General features: G+C 40.8%; 1 protein-coding gene across 1 annotated transcript; it reads left to right on the forward strand.

Annotated features, from left to right (window-relative positions):
* The first annotated feature begins 3,624 nt into the window (after positions 1 to 3,624).
* On the forward strand, positions 3,625 to 15,934 carry IYD (iodotyrosine deiodinase). Its single transcript, XM_066315470.1, has 5 exons — positions 3,625 to 3,916; positions 10,011 to 10,205; positions 12,172 to 12,331; positions 13,522 to 13,678; positions 15,359 to 15,934. Exons 1-5 carry the CDS (start codon positions 3,736 to 3,738, stop codon positions 15,539 to 15,541), a joined length of 876 nt encoding a protein of 291 aa, XP_066171567.1. The 5' UTR covers positions 3,625 to 3,735; the 3' UTR covers positions 15,542 to 15,934.
* The last annotated feature ends 3,885 nt before the right edge of the window (positions 15,935 to 19,819 follow it).

Consider the following 19,819-nt stretch of genomic DNA (forward strand, 5'->3'; position numbering starts at 1 on the left):
AAAAACAAGAAGGCTAAGGACTGCATGAAATTGTCCTTCCTTCCATAGGTCTTCCTAAGCCTGAGAGACTTCCTATATTAGGTATTTTAAGTACCATACTTTGCCTTTGATAGTTAATCAATTCTGAATAGATGTGTTTGATCCCTTTTTGAATGTTTAGATTGTACTAATTTTCTGTAGCACCCAATGAGGAGTCCTAAAGAGTTCTCCTATAAAGAGACTTCTCCAAGCAAAAATGTGTAATGAGCAGGTGTCATTTGTTGGCTTCAAGTGTCCTTGCAGCCTACAATGGTGCATGTGCCCACCAGGTGACCACGTCGTGCCCATGGGTGGTCATTCTGTGACTGTCCCAGCATAGGTCTGTTCACTACTGGCATTTGCTCATCACAGGTTTTTACTTGGAACAAAAAAAATAAAGGGATATATTTGATACTAGAGTACATTTTTTTCCTTTCAGAAGAACAACAGCTATCCTCCAAATTTAATGGGAAATATTAAAGAAAGTATTTTAGGACCAGAAGCTTTTAGTATGATGGTCTGTACATTTTAGGAGTGCTTACATGTCTTTCATGCAGTAATAGTAGAGTACTTTGATGTTCTCAATTGTTATATTTCCATCAACATTTTCTAACTTCTTTCCATGTTTGTCAGAAAAGCTCCATTCATTTCTAGGAGTAGGGTTATTTGTAAAGTTTCTCCTGACTTTGAGACTCAAAACACCCCCCAAAATTCAGCTGCTACTCTTTAAGGTTTACTGTAGGGCAGAAGAAATAATTGTAATAAATTTTCTTGAATTTGTCAGGATAATATTAATTGCATTTCTATAAAGTTTGGATTGGAAAAATAAACCTAACATAAAAACTGATTGAAATCTGATGTACAATAATTAACTGCCTCCACTCACCCTTTCCCACAGTACCTCAAGACATCACCGTGTTTCTCTATTAAATGTCTACAATATAGAATTATTTAACTAATTCAGGTTTTAATTAAACAAGGTAGGCTGGGGTTTCTGTGGGGCTGAAGTTCAACCTAACAATTTTCAATATGTAACACCAAATAGATTTTGCCTAAGTTAACACCAAAGGTACTTTTACTTAACTTTCTTTCTTTCTCTGTTCTACAAAAGAAAAATTAATATCACCTCTAAGGTAGTCAAAGTTATTCTGGAACAGTGAGCTACTACAAAGTTTCCAGCATTGCAAGTAGAGGTAGTTATTTTAAAAAACATCATTCACCCTTCTATATTGCTTCTCTCTTTCAGCACAGACCTATCTCTTCATAGGATGGATTCTCAGCTACAAAGCATCCAGATCCTAATTTATGTGTGAATATTCAAGGTTAATATATTCCCAGTGGGAGAATTATCAGTGTCATTCAGACCACATTCTGTTTTCCTCTCTTGCCACAGAGTAGGCTGTTGAAAATGTATCTAATGAAATTGCAGGTTCCTTCTCTAGTCTCATGAATTAATTTAATGTTTCTAATTGGGATTAGGTAAAGTACGTCTCCCCATGACTTGACAGCCAGCAGGTGGGACAAATGAGTTTAAATATCTACTCTAAATCAAGGCGGGAGAGGATAAATTTACATATTTTCTTTTTTCCACATATGACAATTGTTTCTATTCCTATAGAGTGTACTGGTTTGGGGGCTTTTTATATGTGCACCCCAAATCATTGACCCAAGCACATGTCCCAGGTCACAAATTGACTGGAGAGTAGGAAAGACAAGATTCATGGCTTGGATTTTCAAGCAAATTGTCCTTTTAGTCAGAGGTAGATGGAAGTTCATTGAAAACTTTAAATTATTGGATTAGATTAGGAACCTAAGCACAACTTTTTCATGTCCTCTTTATTACATCTCTGATGGTTTTATGCAGTCATTAGGCTGATTCTAATGACTTCACCCTTCTTACATAGATCCAAAATATTGCCTATAAGGACTGGTACCTACAGGAACTGGGGGCCTGTTTGTTGGAGTAGGATGCAGTGCAACAGAAGTAAAGTATTTATTCTGTATCTGAGCTGGGCAGCTGAGAAAGCCCGGCCTTGAGTACAAGCTTTGAGGCAGTTTTATTTTGCCTCTAAGCACATCTGAACAATATGCGCACAGCTGTGCAATTTGCTTGACCTTGCGCTCTTAACACAAGGAGCTTGTATCAAAAGAGGATACGCGTCTGGACTGTCAGCCAGACTATCCTTGTGGGTGGTCTGCCAGTATGGTCACACATTCCTCTTCTTGTGCAGCAACCTGGTCATTAATCTGTGCTTCCCAACACAGAGACCAATCCTCAAGGCAGCTGGCAGTAACTGCTGGAGTACTGGCAGGCAGGGTGCCCTTAGGGTGACAGTGTCAAAAGGGGCCAGTGCTGCAAAACTGGTGGGGTGAGGGGCATGAGTGGTAGGGTATGGACTGAGAACCTGTCAGGATGGAACCTATACATACCTCACATTGTCTTTCCCCTTTGTGTCCAGGTTTTCATGTCGAGGGAAGGGGACTGCAGTGACCCCCTGCAGGTGCCAGCTGCAGCACTGATGTGCCCTGGGGCTCAACATCTCCTGGTATGGCTACACTCACAACTGCTCCCACTTACCTTAGGGGGGCTTTTTCAAAATGCCGTGGATTATCTTGCCATGGATGCAGGGGTATCAGAAACGGCCCTGTATGGCATTAGGTAAGGCTTGGCAAGGATGGTGTTCAGCAGGTGCTAAGAAAAGCTGATGGACACTGGTGACTGCATGCAGGGAGCACTCCTGCACCCTGCTCTACAGCACAGCCCTCAGCACCCGCTCCACTCTGACACTTTATTATCCAGTATGTCCCAACAGCCCCAGATAAAGACAGCAAATCAGTGTTGTAAATGGGTTTGTTACTGTGTCGGTTCAGTTCCCAAGCAGCTGGCTGAGGTAAAAATGGGTTAAGCATTTAGACATTGACCATTATTGGCTTATACCAGGATCCTATCAGTTTTTAATCTTTGATAAGATGCTGAAACATGGCTTTTAAAGTCACTGCAGCCCTCATATTTTTTACTTAGATTCTTGGAAATCTTCTTGTCAGTTCCCCCAGAATAATCAGGATGAATATAGGGGTCTGTGAATTGTCTCACTCACACTCTATACAGAGGCAATGCTGCCCCTTTACTTATCTGTTTTATTGACCCACTGACATAGCTGAGGGTGGTGCTGCAAACTGATTCGTGATTGGTGATATTCTGAATTCCTGGGATACACATAAAATGCTAATTATGTGAGCTAGACATTGAAGAGGTGCCATTAATTTTTAAAAGTCATATTCCCACTTGGCTCTTCTCATAATCACTGTTACAATGAAGATTACTGGGATGACCATAACAATAAAGAGGGGAGAAATCTTTTGCTATAGTCTGGAGTTTGAAAAGACCTCGGGGTTTTTTAATTTATTTTGCACTGGATAGCATTTAGGTGTATGGTCAGTTCCTCTTCTTGCTGTTTATGACATGTTTTTTCTCAGAAAATATATAAACCTGGGTCTGGAAGTTTTTTAACTGCAGGAGCTGTTTATTAACATCAGGAAACGTCACAGATGAGATTGTGGGGGCGGTGTCTGAAAAGTAGAAGCAAGATAGGGTGGAAGACTGAACCTTGAGTCCACCCCTTTTTTCTCACTGCTTTGCTGCTCTTCGTTCTTTAGCCTCTCCTTTTTCATGGGAAACTACTGAACTTGGAAGAAAGGCTCCACATTCCCATAGTCATGGCACTCATTTCTTCCCTCACACCAGTATTTATAGCCATTATATGTGTTTTGATTGGGGTAATAATGAAGAAGACAAATGGAAAGAAGGAAAAACGTGACATTAAAAGCAAGCATCCATCTCGCCCATGGGTGGATGAAGATTTAAAAGATGGCACTGACCATCCCTTAGAAGAAGAAGGTAAGAAAAATCTTATCCCAAACACTTTCATTGTTTGAATATTATCTGCTGATATGAATAAAGGAGGTGCAATCTTGGACTTTCCCACAGTGACAGCAATGCTCAGCACAACACTGCTGCTGTGCCCTGAGCTTGTCAGCTCCCAGGAAGGAGGCAGTCCTCATGTCATGTCACTGTTGGTGTAAATCTCTATTTCCTCCAGACCCCACAGAACAGAGTGCAGAAGAAAAATATATATAAAATATATTCTCAGAGACTCCTGTCTGTTCCTCTGTACAGCAGATCTCACTGGAGACTCTATGGACAGTGTAAGAAAAGAGAGGAGATCCTGCTGAATTCCCCACAGTCTCTTCCCAGGCCTTATTAGTGTGAGCAAACAGAAGACCTGAGCAGAGTGTTTCTTCCTGCAAGTCATCCCACTTTATCACTCAGTGCAATATATTTGGTCTCAGTACAGCTAAAAAGTTGGAAATGGGTTTATTACTGTTTTTACAAAGGTCCTTCATTTGTGGCTTCTGAGAATGACAATGACAGATTTGTCAGGAACTGTGTAGATCAAATATTTAAGAACAAAATGTGGTTGTGGTGATAATCTGTTCACTCAGCTGCATATTTGAATCTGTACAAAATGCCCTTTATTTTCATTAGCTTTTTCTGATTCACAGCTTGGTCAAGAGTCTAAGCACAAAATGTACCCTTCCTTCTTCTTACTTCTTAACTATCCTCCATAAACTCACTTTATTTCTTGTGAAATAAAAATCTATAGGGTTCAGTTCCTATCAATTCTTTAAAGTTGTAATTAATGCAGCTCTTTTTTTTTTTTTTTCCTTTTTTTTTTTTTTTTCTTTTTTTTTTTCTTTCTTTTTTTCTCCCTCAACCTGATTTCAAAGGCTTTTTAAGGGGTCTGTCTGGGTTATTCTTTCCCCATAATGACATTTTCCCTTAGTCTGCTTCTAGGAATCTTAAAACTTACAGTGTTCTTCTCCACATAGACCTATTTCTAATAACCATTATAGCTCTTTTCTCAGTGTTCAGTGTACTTTGAGTTAGTGTTGCTTATCAGTTTCTGAAAATAGTTGATACCAGGAAGGGTTTAAACCCTGTTGACTATTTTCCAAATATATAAAATTCCTTTACAAATCAGTTCACGTGCTGCATCCTCCTTTGTTCAATGCAAAGTAGATTCTGTATAAAATTATCCCATAATTTCTTTGTCACTAATGGCTTACTACTTCAGTTAAATTGCTGCAAATTAGAATTCCTGTGGGTGGTTCAAATGATAATCTATGACTATAGCTGTTTCTATCAGTTAAAAAATTTAGATCCTCTACATAAACAAACCTATTAGCTCTTATCAAGGAGCCTCACTGCCACAACTCCATATATAAAATTTTAGTCTTTCATATGTTAATTGCTTTCCCTGCTATTCAGGTGCTGAATTCAAAACTGTACTAGTTTAAAATTGCTTGCAAAAAATTTAGACAGGTAGACATGTTGGTACTGTTGCTAAGTTTTATTTGCTTTTAAATAAAACCTTTCTCAATATACTGTGTCATCCAATATTAAATTATCTTGCTATTTTGCTTTTAGTAACAAATAATGATCTTTCCCTTAATGGATTGTGATTCAAACCAAATGTTTTGTAAAACAGACGTGTCTTTTTTATCAAGAAATATTAAAATAATTTCATCATTAATAGGGAAAATTTTCTTCAGCAGGGGAAAGCCCAGCCTAAGTGAGAAGAGTAGCAAGAAGGAAAAGAGTTAGTAAGGATCTCCTGCTTTGCTAAAGCCTTAATTGAGGATCAAAACATGCTAACCTTGTTGTCAGTATTAACATTTTCACTGACTGCACTAGATGCTGAAACAGAAGTATGGATGTAAAAAAAGATTTTTTTAATAGTAAAGAATACTTTACCTGCTGTGTAAATTCTGCTGTTTTATTAATGTATCTTACTTTATCAGACAAGCTCAGTTCTACTTAAATGTCTCAGGCTGGCTTGTGTTTAAAGATTAAGTTCCTCTGAAGAGAATTTGAGTTAGGTAACATGAAACACTCTTAAGGCCTTGTCTAAAGCCAAAATCTAGGGCTGCCCCATGGGAACAAGCTGAATTTTCAACAGCCCCTTGAAAGCTGAAGACCAAGTCTTTTGAATCGTGTCTCTGACCAAAGCAAGGTCTATTTGCTGAGAGAGTGAAGTGCTCTGCTAGAAAAACAGAAAAGCACTGACCTTACTTGTAGTCCCATGAGCCTTCCCTGAAGTGGAACTCTAAGGGATGTTTCCCATGAGAAGGACATACCTTTGAGCAGCAGAGCATTCAGTGTAAGTGGGTGAACTGCTTGGGCAGACTCACTAGGGTCACTTACTGGCAGTGAAGGGTAGAATGGTGAGGGCCAAGCAGTCCTGAGCTTGTCTGTGTTGTGCTTTCCATAGCTGAAGAGATGGATGTTTCTCGGAGCAGCCTGAAACCCAGTCCTTTTATTAAGTGCAAAGCACTCAGTCCATTTATTTAATGCTTTAACTGGCAGAACTTCAGATTTATTTGCATGCCCATCTATGCTGTAGCTTTTTCCATCATTTATAAGATCCAGAATGAGAGATTGTTGCACTGTGGATTGGCAAGAGCACTGATGATACACTCTACTTAAGGACTACAAAGCAACACACAAAGTCCCAAATATTCCAGTGCTTCTGAAAATGCACTGCTGGTTGCTTGTGAAACTCCTTATAACAGACCTGTCCCACTTAAAAGCATTTCTCCTCTCCCTAGTTTCAAAGACTTCCTATATCTTAATAATACTCCTACTGACATGGATGAGGCAGTAGCAATTTAAACCTCCTTTTTCAATGACAGTTCATGTTTTGTATCATTTAGGAATACAGGACTTACATGGACACAATGCATATCTCCCTGCTGCTGCAGATATATCCAGCCTTTGTCATCCGCTGAATGAAGATGAAAACTGGACTTCTGTGACCCTTTTTCTTTAACCTTGCTGAAAGGCTGGTGCAGAATTTCTTACTATGGGTTTAAAACCCTCCTCTACCTTTCGGTCTGCCCAAATTTATTTAATATTACTGTATACATATTTAATCTGTATAATTTTGATTTTAAAGGATTCTCTTCCAGCCCTGGTATATACCCTCCTGTGGTTTATGGATAGCAACCAGATTACCTCTCAGCTTTCTTATAGTAGGTTTTCTCTTTATGTAACAGCCACTCTGTTTCTCTTAAGATCATAAGAAACCTTCTGCAACTATATTCCACTTGACATAATTTTCAGAATATTTTGGTGCTGGGTTCTTTTTTTCCATGGTCTGTGCTTTTCTAACTTGCTACTTCTTTTGCTTAGGATCCCTGACCCACTCTTTAGTTTTCCAGGATCAGTCTGCTTACCACTATTTATAGCCTACTAGTAGGGTAATCCATCTTTTTTAGTTTCCTATTAGTCACATTCAGTTCAGGGCTGGATTCACTACTGGGATTCCTGTAGTGGCCCATTTTGTAGCAGTCTGCCATTAATCAGACAAAGAACCCACAGGGTCAGTTTACCCAGCATTTAAGACCAAAGATGTGAAAACTTTTTTTACATGCATTTAATTTTTTTCTCATGCACGTCTTTATACTGGAAAAGAGAATTGGAGAGGAATTTTACACTTAGGAAGCAATTCCCTAGAGAAGAAACTTGTTTGGAAAGCAAATGCAGTAGTCTTGACTGGGGTTTCTCAAGGATCAGTCTCAGAACCAGTTGTTAATATTATCTAGTGGTGTTCGCATAAAACCAAGGAGAGTGAAAGTGAAATATCTTAATAGCATACAACTAGAAGCCAGCAATACAGAGAAGTGTCAGTGGCCAACAGAAGGGAAATGACAACCCATTGTTCTCAGTATGAGTTTTAAATTAAGAACTCACACTTCAAACTGAGGTAAAATTTATTACATGATTTGCAGGCTGATTACAACCTCCCGTCTGGAGTGCTGGGAAGAACATAATCATCATCCTAAAATGTATCCCGAGAGGCATTTCTGGTAGAGATAGAAAAATAGTACTTTAAAAATGAGATTCCATTCGGGATGTCTGAGCCAAAACCATTCCAGATTTACTTAAAAAGCAGGAAGCTTGATGACTACTGTAAACGGGCAACAGAATTGATGGCAATCTTGAGAATGTGGCTAACAAGGCAATAGACTTGCAAGCCTGTCTGTTGTCCATCAAGTGGTGGAATACAAAGAGACATAAACAAGACACTTGTGGTATTGTATAACGTGACGTACAAACAGGAGTATGTCTAAACACAGCAATTAGAGATAGAGAGAGCATGCACTAAACAGATGGTGCTGATAATGATTTAAAGTTAGCATATGGATAATGTTAACTGCTAAGAAAGAATGGTAGACACATGGTGGAAGAGAATATATAAGAGATTAATTTATTTTAAAAAAATTAATTTGCCAGGAGAGTTTTGTTTTTGTGTGTCTATTCCTGCAATTCTAGTTTATCTGCTTCAGCCAGTATTCCCATGTTGAGTGTTTTGAGGTTTTCCATTCTGATTAGCCATCTCATCTGCGTTGAAAATCATTAAGAGTACAATTCTTTTTTCACCTTATTATTAAGTTGAACTATCTTGACCAAACAGCAGCTTCACTTCTCTTCTACTAACATGGGAAAACCTCCCCACAACACAAAACAAGCATGCATCACTGTCTTACTGGGTGTAAACTACAAAGGGAATTGTCATTATCACATTATCAAGCAGCACCCTTTTACTTTTGAGTGTGCAAGATGATCACAAAAATAATTATAACAAGGGCTTACTGCTTTCCATTAACCTGGAACCAAGTCCTTGCAGACTGTGACCAAGAGTGCTTAAGACAGGCATGAAATGCTAAACAAAACAAATTTTCAAGGTGAATTCTTTGTACACAAAATGAAATGTGTGTTGTTTGGGGACCAGAACCATTCCATTTAGATTCAATTTATGAAACTGGATTTATTTCACTCCTTTGCAAAGGCTGAACCACACTTCTGAATATTTCACTGCTTTTAAAATGAACAAAAAAGCAGCCTGGTCTCTAAGGCAACTGCATACTACTAAAACACAGAAGTAATTGCTGTTTGAATTTTTCGCTGGAGATTGCTATGATTTGGGAATAATAGCCTAATAGCAACAGAAAAAGAACTGGAATTTTTTTTCCTGACTCAGCTCTCTGTAGGAGATTGCTCAATACTATTGACTAGTCAAAATGTAGCATTTAAATGGCTTTAACTTCCACATCATAGCTGCAAAAAAATGCTATCTGTGCTGATTCTAGGAATATGGGGGAGAAAGAGGCCTCGGAGACAACAGAAGATTCATTTTGTGATATAAACAGACAGATTTCAGTGAAATGGAGAATAATTTTGAGTTCTTAAATTAAAGGCAAGAAACACAATATTCTACATTTGATATGTTGTTATCCTAAGTGTAGATGCCTGACATCAATTTCCTCTTATGCTGAAAGTATCAGGAAATCAAAGAGCTTAAACACAAAGTCACATTTCTGCAGCGCCAAAGCTTGCAATGCCTCTACTATAAGACATGAATATGGAAGAAGTTGACATTCAGCTCTTCAGAGGAGATTTTACACATATTGGTAGTTAAGCTCTCTCCTTAATTTCAGTAATTTAATTCATTTTTTTTCTTATTAAACAGCTTAGGAAGATACACACATGTTCACATTTACTTGCTGAGAAAAGTGGCCTGGAAGCCCTGTCCGCATTTTCAATGCTGTTTCAGCTTGTAACCCATTTTTACAGGCAGGCTTGCAGGCTGAAGTGGAGAAGGCAATGACTTCGTGGATCACACTTGCTAGAGCCAGCCAGGACCCTCCTGCCTCTTGGTATTCAAACAAAGTGTTTATTCAGTGGCTGGAGCTGGGGATCAAGGAGTTGTGTCAACTGGAACTTTACACTTTGCCTTACCAGTGCTGTAGAAGTGCAGCATATGCCAGTGCAGGACAAGGTGCATTATGGTGTGAATGCCAAGGATATCAACAGCATCCTCCAGAAAAAAAAAAAAATAAAATCCCTAACCACTTGTGTTTTCTTGCAGAGGGTGAGGAAGAGTGGCAAGGACTTGAAGAAAATGTTGCCCATGTCCCCTTCACTGGTGAGCGCTACTCTGAGGCTGAAATGATTAAAAGGTCACAGACATTCTATGAGCTTCTAAATAAGAGGCGATCTGTCAGGTTTCTCAGTGATGAACCAGTCCCCAGGGAGGTTATCGATAATGTCATCAGAACAGCAGGTAGGTACTGAGTGGTTCAAGGTCTGGGAAAAAGAAAAAAGGATCAGCATTGCTGTTCAACTGTGTAACTGTGAAAAGGTGGTGTGGAAAAGCCAAGGGAACTGGAATTTTGCTCATGGTTTTCCTAGATTCACCTGTAGTTGTAATGAATTAGCACCCATTGATTGATTGCAAATTACTCGGTTTGAACAACTGTATGTCAGAGACTGGTTTGGAGTACTCCTAATTCATGCATAAGGGAAGAAGAGCATTTCAACAGCATGAAACAAATAACTTCATTTTCAGCCTTTAAAAGATGTTATTTAAAATTAAATTTGTGTCATTGATTGAGACATCTTTCAAATAGAAATATTGAAGTGTTTTCTCAAAAATGTCAAGCCACATGTACTTCAATACTTTAAAACTTAATGCATTATGATGATATCTATCACGTATGGGTTTTGTTTTTTGGGGTCCCCACACAAAAAAATAGATTAAATTGTCTCAGCCATGCAAAATATTTCAGTTGACATAAATGGTTAGTGCTAAATAAGGGGAAATAATTTCAGTCTAGAACAAAAAACATCTTCCAGTCCTTCCAACAGTAGTGCCAGACCCCTGTTGCATATGACTGGAGTGTTATGCTGAGTACCCTAATAGAGGTTATTTCACTGAATGTCAGAAATTGATTTTCTTTGTTGTTGTTCAGAATTTATGTGTTTCAAATCATTACTGTCAAATCCTGGCCTAATCTCATCTCTGCTTTAGTAACATTGACTTCAGCCAGGAGTGGTTTTGACCCTCATGATTTCTCTTATTCTATGAGCCAGCTGCTGCTACTATAGAAAATATTCCCTAGCTGCCTTAGAGAAAAGTTCAGTAGCCTTTAGCAGGGTTTATAATCTAAAGAATCTCCACGTTTGAGGCACATTATTTTCCCTTTAAAAACTGCAAGCGGCTTTGTTACTGCACTGTAACGAGTCTCCATCTCCCTCTAATTAACTAGGAGTCATTAAAACACTGAGCATGTTTTGGCAAATGCAGCAAAGCAAACAAGCCTGGCGTGCAGATGAAGTACTTAGTAACCCTGAAAGCTTTGGGCTGTGTGGAGAAAAAGAAAACAAAGGGAAGCATGAAATCAGTTTTTACCCAAACCCGAGGAGAGGCAATGTTCACAACATAAAAACATTTTCATCTATCAAGAGAATTCAAACTGCTTATTCAGTTTTTCTTGAACTAAAGTCAGTCCTTAGTATTGCATGCATTCAAGTTCTTAAAATATTTTGAAATGTGTATGAGGGACCAGAGAGATCTAAGCAGTCTTCTTAATCTATATATCTGTGAACCTGTGCAGATATGTATTCTTCAGCTTCTGGCTTTTAACTTCTAGGCAGTTAAAATATTTCTCCAGTGGTGGGCAAGCAAGTACAAATTTAATATGTGCACACCTATAAACACCAGCTGTCTTTGGGACAACAAACTCAGACTTGTATGCTCTATGGCAGATGTCTTGTGTTGTACAGCTCCTTATCTTTGTCAATCAGTGACAGGTTCCTGCAGGGGGTCACTTAGCCTTGTTTTCCTGAAGGCCATTATTTTCACCCTATAGCTAAAACCACACGTCAGAGTTGGCTGTGTATTCAGACAGAGCTCTGCTTTTGGTACAACATTTTGTAATAGCATTACTGTGTTCATATATATATTGCACTGCCTCATCATAAGAACCACCAAAAAAGGAATTTTTTTACAACTCCTTACCACTGGCTTCCTGTAAGATGGCAGTATGAAAGGACTAACCTTTGTTCTTCAATGGGATTTCACATTCTTTGAGAAAGAAATGAATGGGATTGTCTGCCAGAACTTTTCTTCTCATCTCATCCACTTGCTTTCCTATTGTGGTCAGCCTGAAAGCTCACAAGGAAGAGCTGACACCTCTTACTGCCACCCTCCTTCCTAGGTTTTTACTTTTCCCTGTTCTTGTACGAAGGTACTTCACCTAGTGGAGCACACACCGAGCCCTGGACCTTTGTGGTAGTGCAAGATCCGAATTTAAAACATAAGATTCGTGAAATTGTAGAAGAAGAAGAGGAAATCAACTACAAAAAAAGGATGGGAGACAGATGGGTTAATGACCTGAAAAGATTGAGGTATGAAAAGTCAATTACCTAAGGGGTGAGAAGAGAGCTGTTGTTTAAGTGTAGGAAAGACTTCCATCATTTTCTATTTCTTCCTCCACTTTTAATATTTTTCTAAAATCCATGTTTGGAAACAAAAACTTATAAATATGTGTAGAATTGTGCCTTGGTGACTGGTTCATAAAACTGCTTTCAGTAAAGGGGATTACATGCTCTCTATTTTGAAAGTTTTCCAAGCACTTGGCTCCATCATTATTTTTTCCTATGTAACCTCTGTGTCTGACACTCTTGTCCCAGATTTTTTCTGTTGTTTGCCAAACAGTCAAGCTCCCAACGTCACTGGAAGCTTTGCTACCAGCTGAGGAAGCCCCAAGGCCTGTCCCTATCCAAGTGCTGAATTATGGAATATTTAATTGTTCCAAATGCCTTCTGAAGTCAGACTGACTTGCTTAACTTTACACAATGGGAAGATGTCTCCTGAGTTTTGGTTCGTAAAGTGGACCCTGTGTACAAAGCTTTGCGGGGTTGACTTGCCCTACTTGTTTGATAATGTTACTGTTTTTCAGGTGCTTAGGTGCTATGCAAACAACTAAATGCCAGCAGTTCTTATGTTTTGAATGAGAACAGTAGAAAGTACTCATTTTCTTGTCTAAATCATATATCATGATTGTCATTTAAGAAATTGGGAACCAAATGAATTATAACAAGGAGGAAATACCCAGGAACAGAATAACAATTTTTGCCCTTGGAATATATTTAGGCTTAGACCTTAGACAAAAACGTTTTGAACTTTTCTGACAGCAGTCTTCCCTGCAATGACAAAAAAGTTGGCGCTGCTGGTAGCAGGCAAATCTGTAAACTTCCAGAAATTAAATAATCTCAAAGGAAAATGCTCATGAGGCCAGTTCATAGATAAGAGGTCAAGAACTATCTCTTATTTGCATGCAATTCCACTCTTCAGAGTGAGCACATCAGCCCCTCAGCCAAATCTGTTAAAAGTGAGAACTCCATTCAAGCATCTTTTTCTTTCAGAAATGTTTCTATTTAAGCTGATAATACTTAATTCTTTGCAGTAAATGTTCTAAGGTTTAGTCTACTGCTATAATTGTCATGTACCTTTAGTGCCCCTTTGCAGACAGTAAATGTAACTTACAGGAAAGTGAGAAGGTTGCAAAATAAATGTCTTAAACATTCTTTTGCAGAACAAATTGGATCAAAGAGTACTTGGACACTGCTCCATATTTGATCCTCATTTTCAAGCAGGTATACGGGCGGCTTCCAAATGGCAAAAAGAAGACCCACTACTACAATGAAATCAGTGTTTCCATTGCCTGTGGTATTCTGCTTGCTGCACTGCAGGTACGTTGACAGAACCAACATACTGTGAGTCAATATATTAGTTTGGAATATGTACCGAGACTGTTCTGCCCAAATAAGGGTGGAACCTACCTCAGATTTTAACATTTTCCGTCTCCTGGATCACTCCAATTCCTGGCAATATGTCTTAGTTTTGAGTTTTAAAGTTATTCTTCACAGGTCTACATCTGAGAAGGTGATTCCTATCCTCAGTACTGCTTAACAGGAAGAAAAATATAATATAGCTTCCAGAGTTGTCACTCTCCTCTCGGCACAGGCTTCAGCCCCTGTGGTTTCTGCCTTATGCTAACAGGGCTGACAGGCTCTTCAGATTACCCAAGCACGACTGTGTGGTGCCACACTGGCCCCTTCTTTTCAGTAATCCCTATAAAACAGCTTGACTCCAAACCACTTTTAGTATACAATGCTGAAAAAAAAAAAATCAGGGGCATATTCCAGAGAACAGGCTGTACTATTTCAATCAGTCTTTCCGAGGCATTTCTGAAAGTGAACTGATCTCTAAAGCTCAGCATGTTTGACACCAGCCAGTTAGATTTTCTCAGTGGTTTCTCAGTGCTAGGTTCTGCTTCTTGTATCTGATGTACTCACACAAGTGTTAAATAGAGAAGCTATTCTCATAGTTAACCTGGCCTGTCAGCAAGATAACAGCAAGGTGCCTCCTCTAATATTAGGCCAATTTCCTACCAGGCACTGCCATTTCTCCTCCATTCTGTTTTGAATGACACTTTCTTTCGTGCATTGCTGCTCCTCAGGCACCGTTCAGCACCATCACTATTAGCTCTTCTCCTCTTGAGAAGAGGATTACTTAACGTGACAGGTGCATTTCCTGGGCACCTCTCCCTGGCTGGCTTGTATCTCAAAGCCTCCCAAAATGCTTGCATTGTGTAGACAGAGAGACTGAAATACACATGTGCAGCTCTCAGGAAGTGACTCAGCTGTGTGGTCATACCTTGGATGATGTCAGCTCTTTATTGTTTGCCCAGATTTTTTAGGGTTTTTGTGAGATTTTGAATGAGAGGAAGAGTGATACATAGACTTATTTTGGGATTCTGATGTAATCTGTAACAATGGCCACTGCGAGAGATGCCAACAGATTCCTGTGACAGGTTCTGAGGCATAGTCTGTGCCCCCTGTCCCTGCAAGGTACAGCTCTTGAAGAGAAACTCAAGTGTTCACAAGGCTGTGAAGGCATCTTCCTGCCAGCTGTATGGAGGCAAGAAACTCTGTATGAGCCAGATCGTAGAATCATGGAATAGTTAGGTTTGGAATGGATGTTTCAAGACCATATAGTCCAACCACCAGCACCATGGGATGATATTTCAGTCATACCCCCACAGCTGCCTCTCAACTTCCCTGTGGCCATGGATCCCCATCACCCTGAGCACAGCAGGCAGGCTCTGGCTTTGAGCAGCACTCATGGCAGGCAGACTGTGCTGTTGCTGTGGTGGAGAAACGCTCTACCTCTCTGTGAGCAGAGCAGGCATCTTTTATGGTGCCACTGAGGCTGTTAGTAAACCAGGTGCTCTAAAGCCTGCAGCAGGGCTAACGGAGCAGCATTTCTGGACTAGCTGACAGAAGGATGTGTACGGGTGTGGTGGGAACAAGCTCCACAATTAAAGAGCACAGGCCTATGTCTCCGTGTTGCTGTCTGTCTCTCTGCAGAACGCGGGGCTGTACACAGTGACCTCCACACCCCTGAACTGCGGCCCCCAGCTCCGGGTGCTGCTCCAGCGCCCAGCAAACGAGAAGCTCCTGTTGCTGCTCCCTGTTGGCTATCCCAAGAAAGACGCCACTGTGCCGGCGCTGACACGGAAGCCGCTGGAAGACATCATGGTGGTCATGTGAGCCCGGTGCCAGGAGGAAGGGGAGCATCCCTGCTGACAGCTGAAGTTGTCACTGCCGTTTCTGTGCATCATCCCCCTATGTCACCTTTGCTCTAGCTGTTTACACCTCTATTTCTTTTAGTGCTGGTGATCTACTGACAGCAGTGAGCAGTCAAGCACTGTGCCTGGGACAGCTGCTGTTACCTATCTGACCAGGGCATTGTTCCAGGGGATATGTACCATGGCATTTAAATGGATTTCATTACTTGATTTTTCTCATACATTGCGGGGACCAATCTCTTCTTGAACTAGAATATATATTTTCCTTATACTTTTGTGATTGCCATTACGCAGTTGTTTTAACTTAGGAATTTTAATGAAGGTTGTATTAAAAGATACAAAGAGGTCAAACTGAGCTGTCCTATCTTGGTCAGTGTGTGCTGTTTAAATGCCCCTTCCCCTTTACTGTGTTCGGCTGTGTGTAGAAAGATGCTATTTTCCTCCTGTATGACAGGAATTCTCTACTTGATTGATCTCAGAAACTTTCTCGACACCAGGCTTCCTTAAACTATTGTGGCTATGAGTGTCTTAGTTTGGGGGAAGTTTAGTGGGAACAAGGCATACAAGTAATTTGCTTGTTACCATTTATTTATACACCTTCCAGGCACAGTTAAATCGTGTGGTACCTGTCAGTCGTGCCCCCGATACTTTGCTGCTTCCACTGGAAGCAGCGCAAAGGGAGCTACTATTCCGGTTCATACCTACAGCCGTACCAGTTTAACAGCCTGGAACTGAACCTGCTTTGGAGACCCTGACACTGGAAAGGAACTCCCACGTCAGCTCCAGTCGGGGATTGGGGAGCGGCGCTCTGGAAGGGCTGGCGCTGCCGGTGCCCGGGCGGGCAGAGCCCCCTCGTGGGGCCGCGAATCCCGCTGGATCCGCCGGCAGCGAGACGGGAAACGCTGCAAGAGACGCGTCCTTCCTGCCGGGCTCTCTGTTCTGGGAAACACTTCCCCACCCTGATCTCGGCTGCTTCCCGCGTCAGGCACATTCAGCCAAACGGGCTTCGGCCGTCCTTGCGGGATGAGATGCTGGAGAGCAGCGCCGCGGGAAGGGACCCAGGGGTCCTGGTCAGTGGCAAGTTGAACATGAGCCAGCAGTGCCCTGGCAGCCAGGAGGGCCAACCCTGTCTTGGGGGGCATCAGGAACAGCAGCACAGCCAGGCAAGGGAGGGGATTGTCCCTCTCTGCTCTGAGCTCACCTCCAGTGCTGGGGGCAGTTCAGGGGACCACAACATAGGACATAAAGTTGTTAGACAGCCCCCAAAGGAGGAGCAACGAAGATGGTGAAGGAAGGGCCCGAGGGAATGGCCTGAAGTTGTGTCAGGGAAGTTTAGGTTGGTATTGGAAAAGGGTTCTCCACCCAGAGGGTGGCTGGGACAGGCTCCCCAGGGAAGTGGTCATAGCACCAAGCCTGACAGAGTTCAAGAAGCATTTGGACAATGCTCTTGGACACTCAGTGTGACTCTTGAGGATGGTGATGTGCAGGGCCAGAAGCTGGACTCGATAATCCTTGGAGGTCCCTTCTAACTCAGGATATTCTATGATTCTGAGTTAACTCACTCCTTATCTAAAGTCTAACCTGGTCCAGTGGAAGGCTCAGTAGAGGGATTGAAACTGCAGGATCTTTAAAGTTCCTTCCAATCCAAACCATTCTATGATTCCACAAATCAAATCCCATTTACCATCACTTATCAGCAGAGCAAGTGGAGGGTATATTATTTTGCAATGGTACAGGTTTTGGCCACATCAATGCCTCCGTCACCCATTGGGAAAAACTGTTTTCCTCTTGACAGACCATTTTGCTGGTATTTAGCAGATATGGCGACTTCATCTGTTGTACTAACCCGTTTCATGTTCTCAATGGTACAGCTGTGGCAGGAAATTTCTTATGCAGGCCTATAACCAAATAAAAAATCTTAAAAAAATTTAAAAGGAAAAAAAAAAGGAAGTCCTTAGTCTACACACTTTCAAGATCTAAAAACTAGTAAAGGAGGTAGGCATGAGCTGAACTAAGTGAAGGCAGATAAGCTGCAGGTGCTCAGCTATCAAGAATACATATTAAAGTCACTGTTGCAGGTTTTCCTTCTGTGCAGATGTTACTGTGCCCCATCAAACCCCTTCACAAGCAGTTTGTACCTGCTGGTACTACTATTTTTTAATTCAGAGTTCACATCAGCAGAGGGAGGACTGAATCCCTGGCATGTTGCGATCTTTCCTACAGAAATAAACTCTCAGCTACAGAAATAAATTACTTCTGCCTCGTCTCAGTCTGCAAAGAGATGACACTTAGAGAAACTTTACTAAATTAATTCAGTTTCAAACAGCAGGTGCTTGCATATATAAGGCTATTTCTAGTGTGGTTTCATAACTAAAAAATAAAAGAACTAAGGCAGCTTAAAAAATACACAAAAATTGTCACAATAACAAGCACTGGTATATACCAATACATCTCTTCACACCAAAGAAGATTAAGGGTTGTTTTTTTTTCTCTATGTTTTTTTCTGGGTACTAAGATGCACATAGTAGTTTAAAAACTTAAGCCTTCACACCTACTAGATGGGAAAGATTCTATCCAAAAAGCATTTCTGGAATCAAAAAGTGTAAATAAAATAAGCTTCTTTTGTTTCTCCTTTTTTTTCCCCCTCCCTTAAAAATGCTTATTCAAATAGAAATACTTCAGTAGTATTACTACTGCTGATGATACTGCAGAGTCTCTTGTACAGCATGTTAGTACTCCTGTTGTGACAAGCCTACTTGGAATTGCCACTGTTCTCTAATAAGTGCACAGTCTTTACTTTTAAAACACAATAAAATAATAATAAATTTCCATGCAGCACACTGTTGAATAAAACAGATGTTAGCATTTAAATTGTTTTACATTTTACTAGGGATACCTGGTTGGCATATGTTCAATTTCAAGGTAAAAAACCGTTTTTCTGCTATCCAAAAGGACTTTCCCATGTTTTCACTAGTGTCCATTGTCTGTTGGCCTGGTGCCACCATCTTCCAGAGAAGTCTGACTTCATCTTCCCTGTATCCTTCCATTAGGTAGCTGCAGACAGCAACTGGCTCTCTCCCTTTCTGGGATCTTTCTTCCTTGAAGCATGTGGACCAATTTGTGTGTATTCAAGGACTCCCACTTCCAAAATTTGCCAGAAATGAGGTGCAACATGGTGGGTTGCATGACAATCCAGGTGATTAAAGGAATAAGTATCACATTTGTTGGAACCATGGCCAACTGCCTATCTCCTCCCACTGCATGGCTGACTGAACTGGCGTTGGTTTCGGTCTGCCCTTGAAGACAGAGGTGGAAGATATTGCAGCTGGTGTTCTTTAGCAATCCAGCTGGCCATGCCATGAGGCAGGGAAGCATTACTTCTGGAGCAGCAGCACCTTACCCACTCCACCATCTTCCTTTCAAGACAGGTGAGCCAGAGCCCAAATTATGCTGCTAGAAAGTAATATTTTTTTAATCTTAGTGATTCAGCACACAAGGTCTGAAGGCTCTGTTGTGCTGGTCTATGTGCCCATCTCCTCCATAGCTAAGTGATCAAGTTCAGGATTCCCAGAAGTTAGCTGGGCTGTAGTAACCATCTCTGCATGATGGAAATAGCAGGTTGTCGGGATTTAGCTTCTTTGCAAGTAGTTTAAAGCTAAGCGCTGTTATCTTGAATTTGACAGAAATCACTGTTCCCAGACACAGTTACTGGGTCTGAGCTGGTCCACAGGGATGTAACAGGCTATAATTTATGAGCTGTGTGTTTAAACATTTCACACCATACAAATTCACACTAGTACAATAAACGTAAAGCAACTTCTGGGTGTGAGGAAGTATCAACTCAGTGCTGTGAACCCCAGCAGATGAACAAAAGCACACAAGCCCCTACCTCAGGTTGTGGTGTTGCTCTGATTAAGCTGCAGCACATCAAAGACATTTAAGCGAGTAGATGTGCAGTCAGCATCTGATTGATTTATTTCTTTAATTGCTACATAGATCTCATGGGCCCATGAAAAATCAATCTTGAGAAATATTCCAGCTTGCACTCCAAGGCAGGATCAGCTATACTTGAATGCCAGGTACTGACAAAACATGAATCCGCAGCACTAATAAACTGCTTCCAGCAAAAGACTTGAAAGAAATAAAAATGCAAATGCTAATTTTTGCGAGCACATGCAAGTCCTAAGAAGTTTTTGTTTCCAGAAGGGCTCAGCCTTGCCATCATGTTGTGTCACTGATG

Source organism: Sylvia atricapilla, chromosome 3, assembly GCF_009819655.1.
Source record: "Sylvia atricapilla isolate bSylAtr1 chromosome 3, bSylAtr1.pri, whole genome shotgun sequence".
Taxonomy (NCBI): domain Eukaryota; kingdom Metazoa; phylum Chordata; class Aves; order Passeriformes; family Sylviidae; genus Sylvia; species Sylvia atricapilla.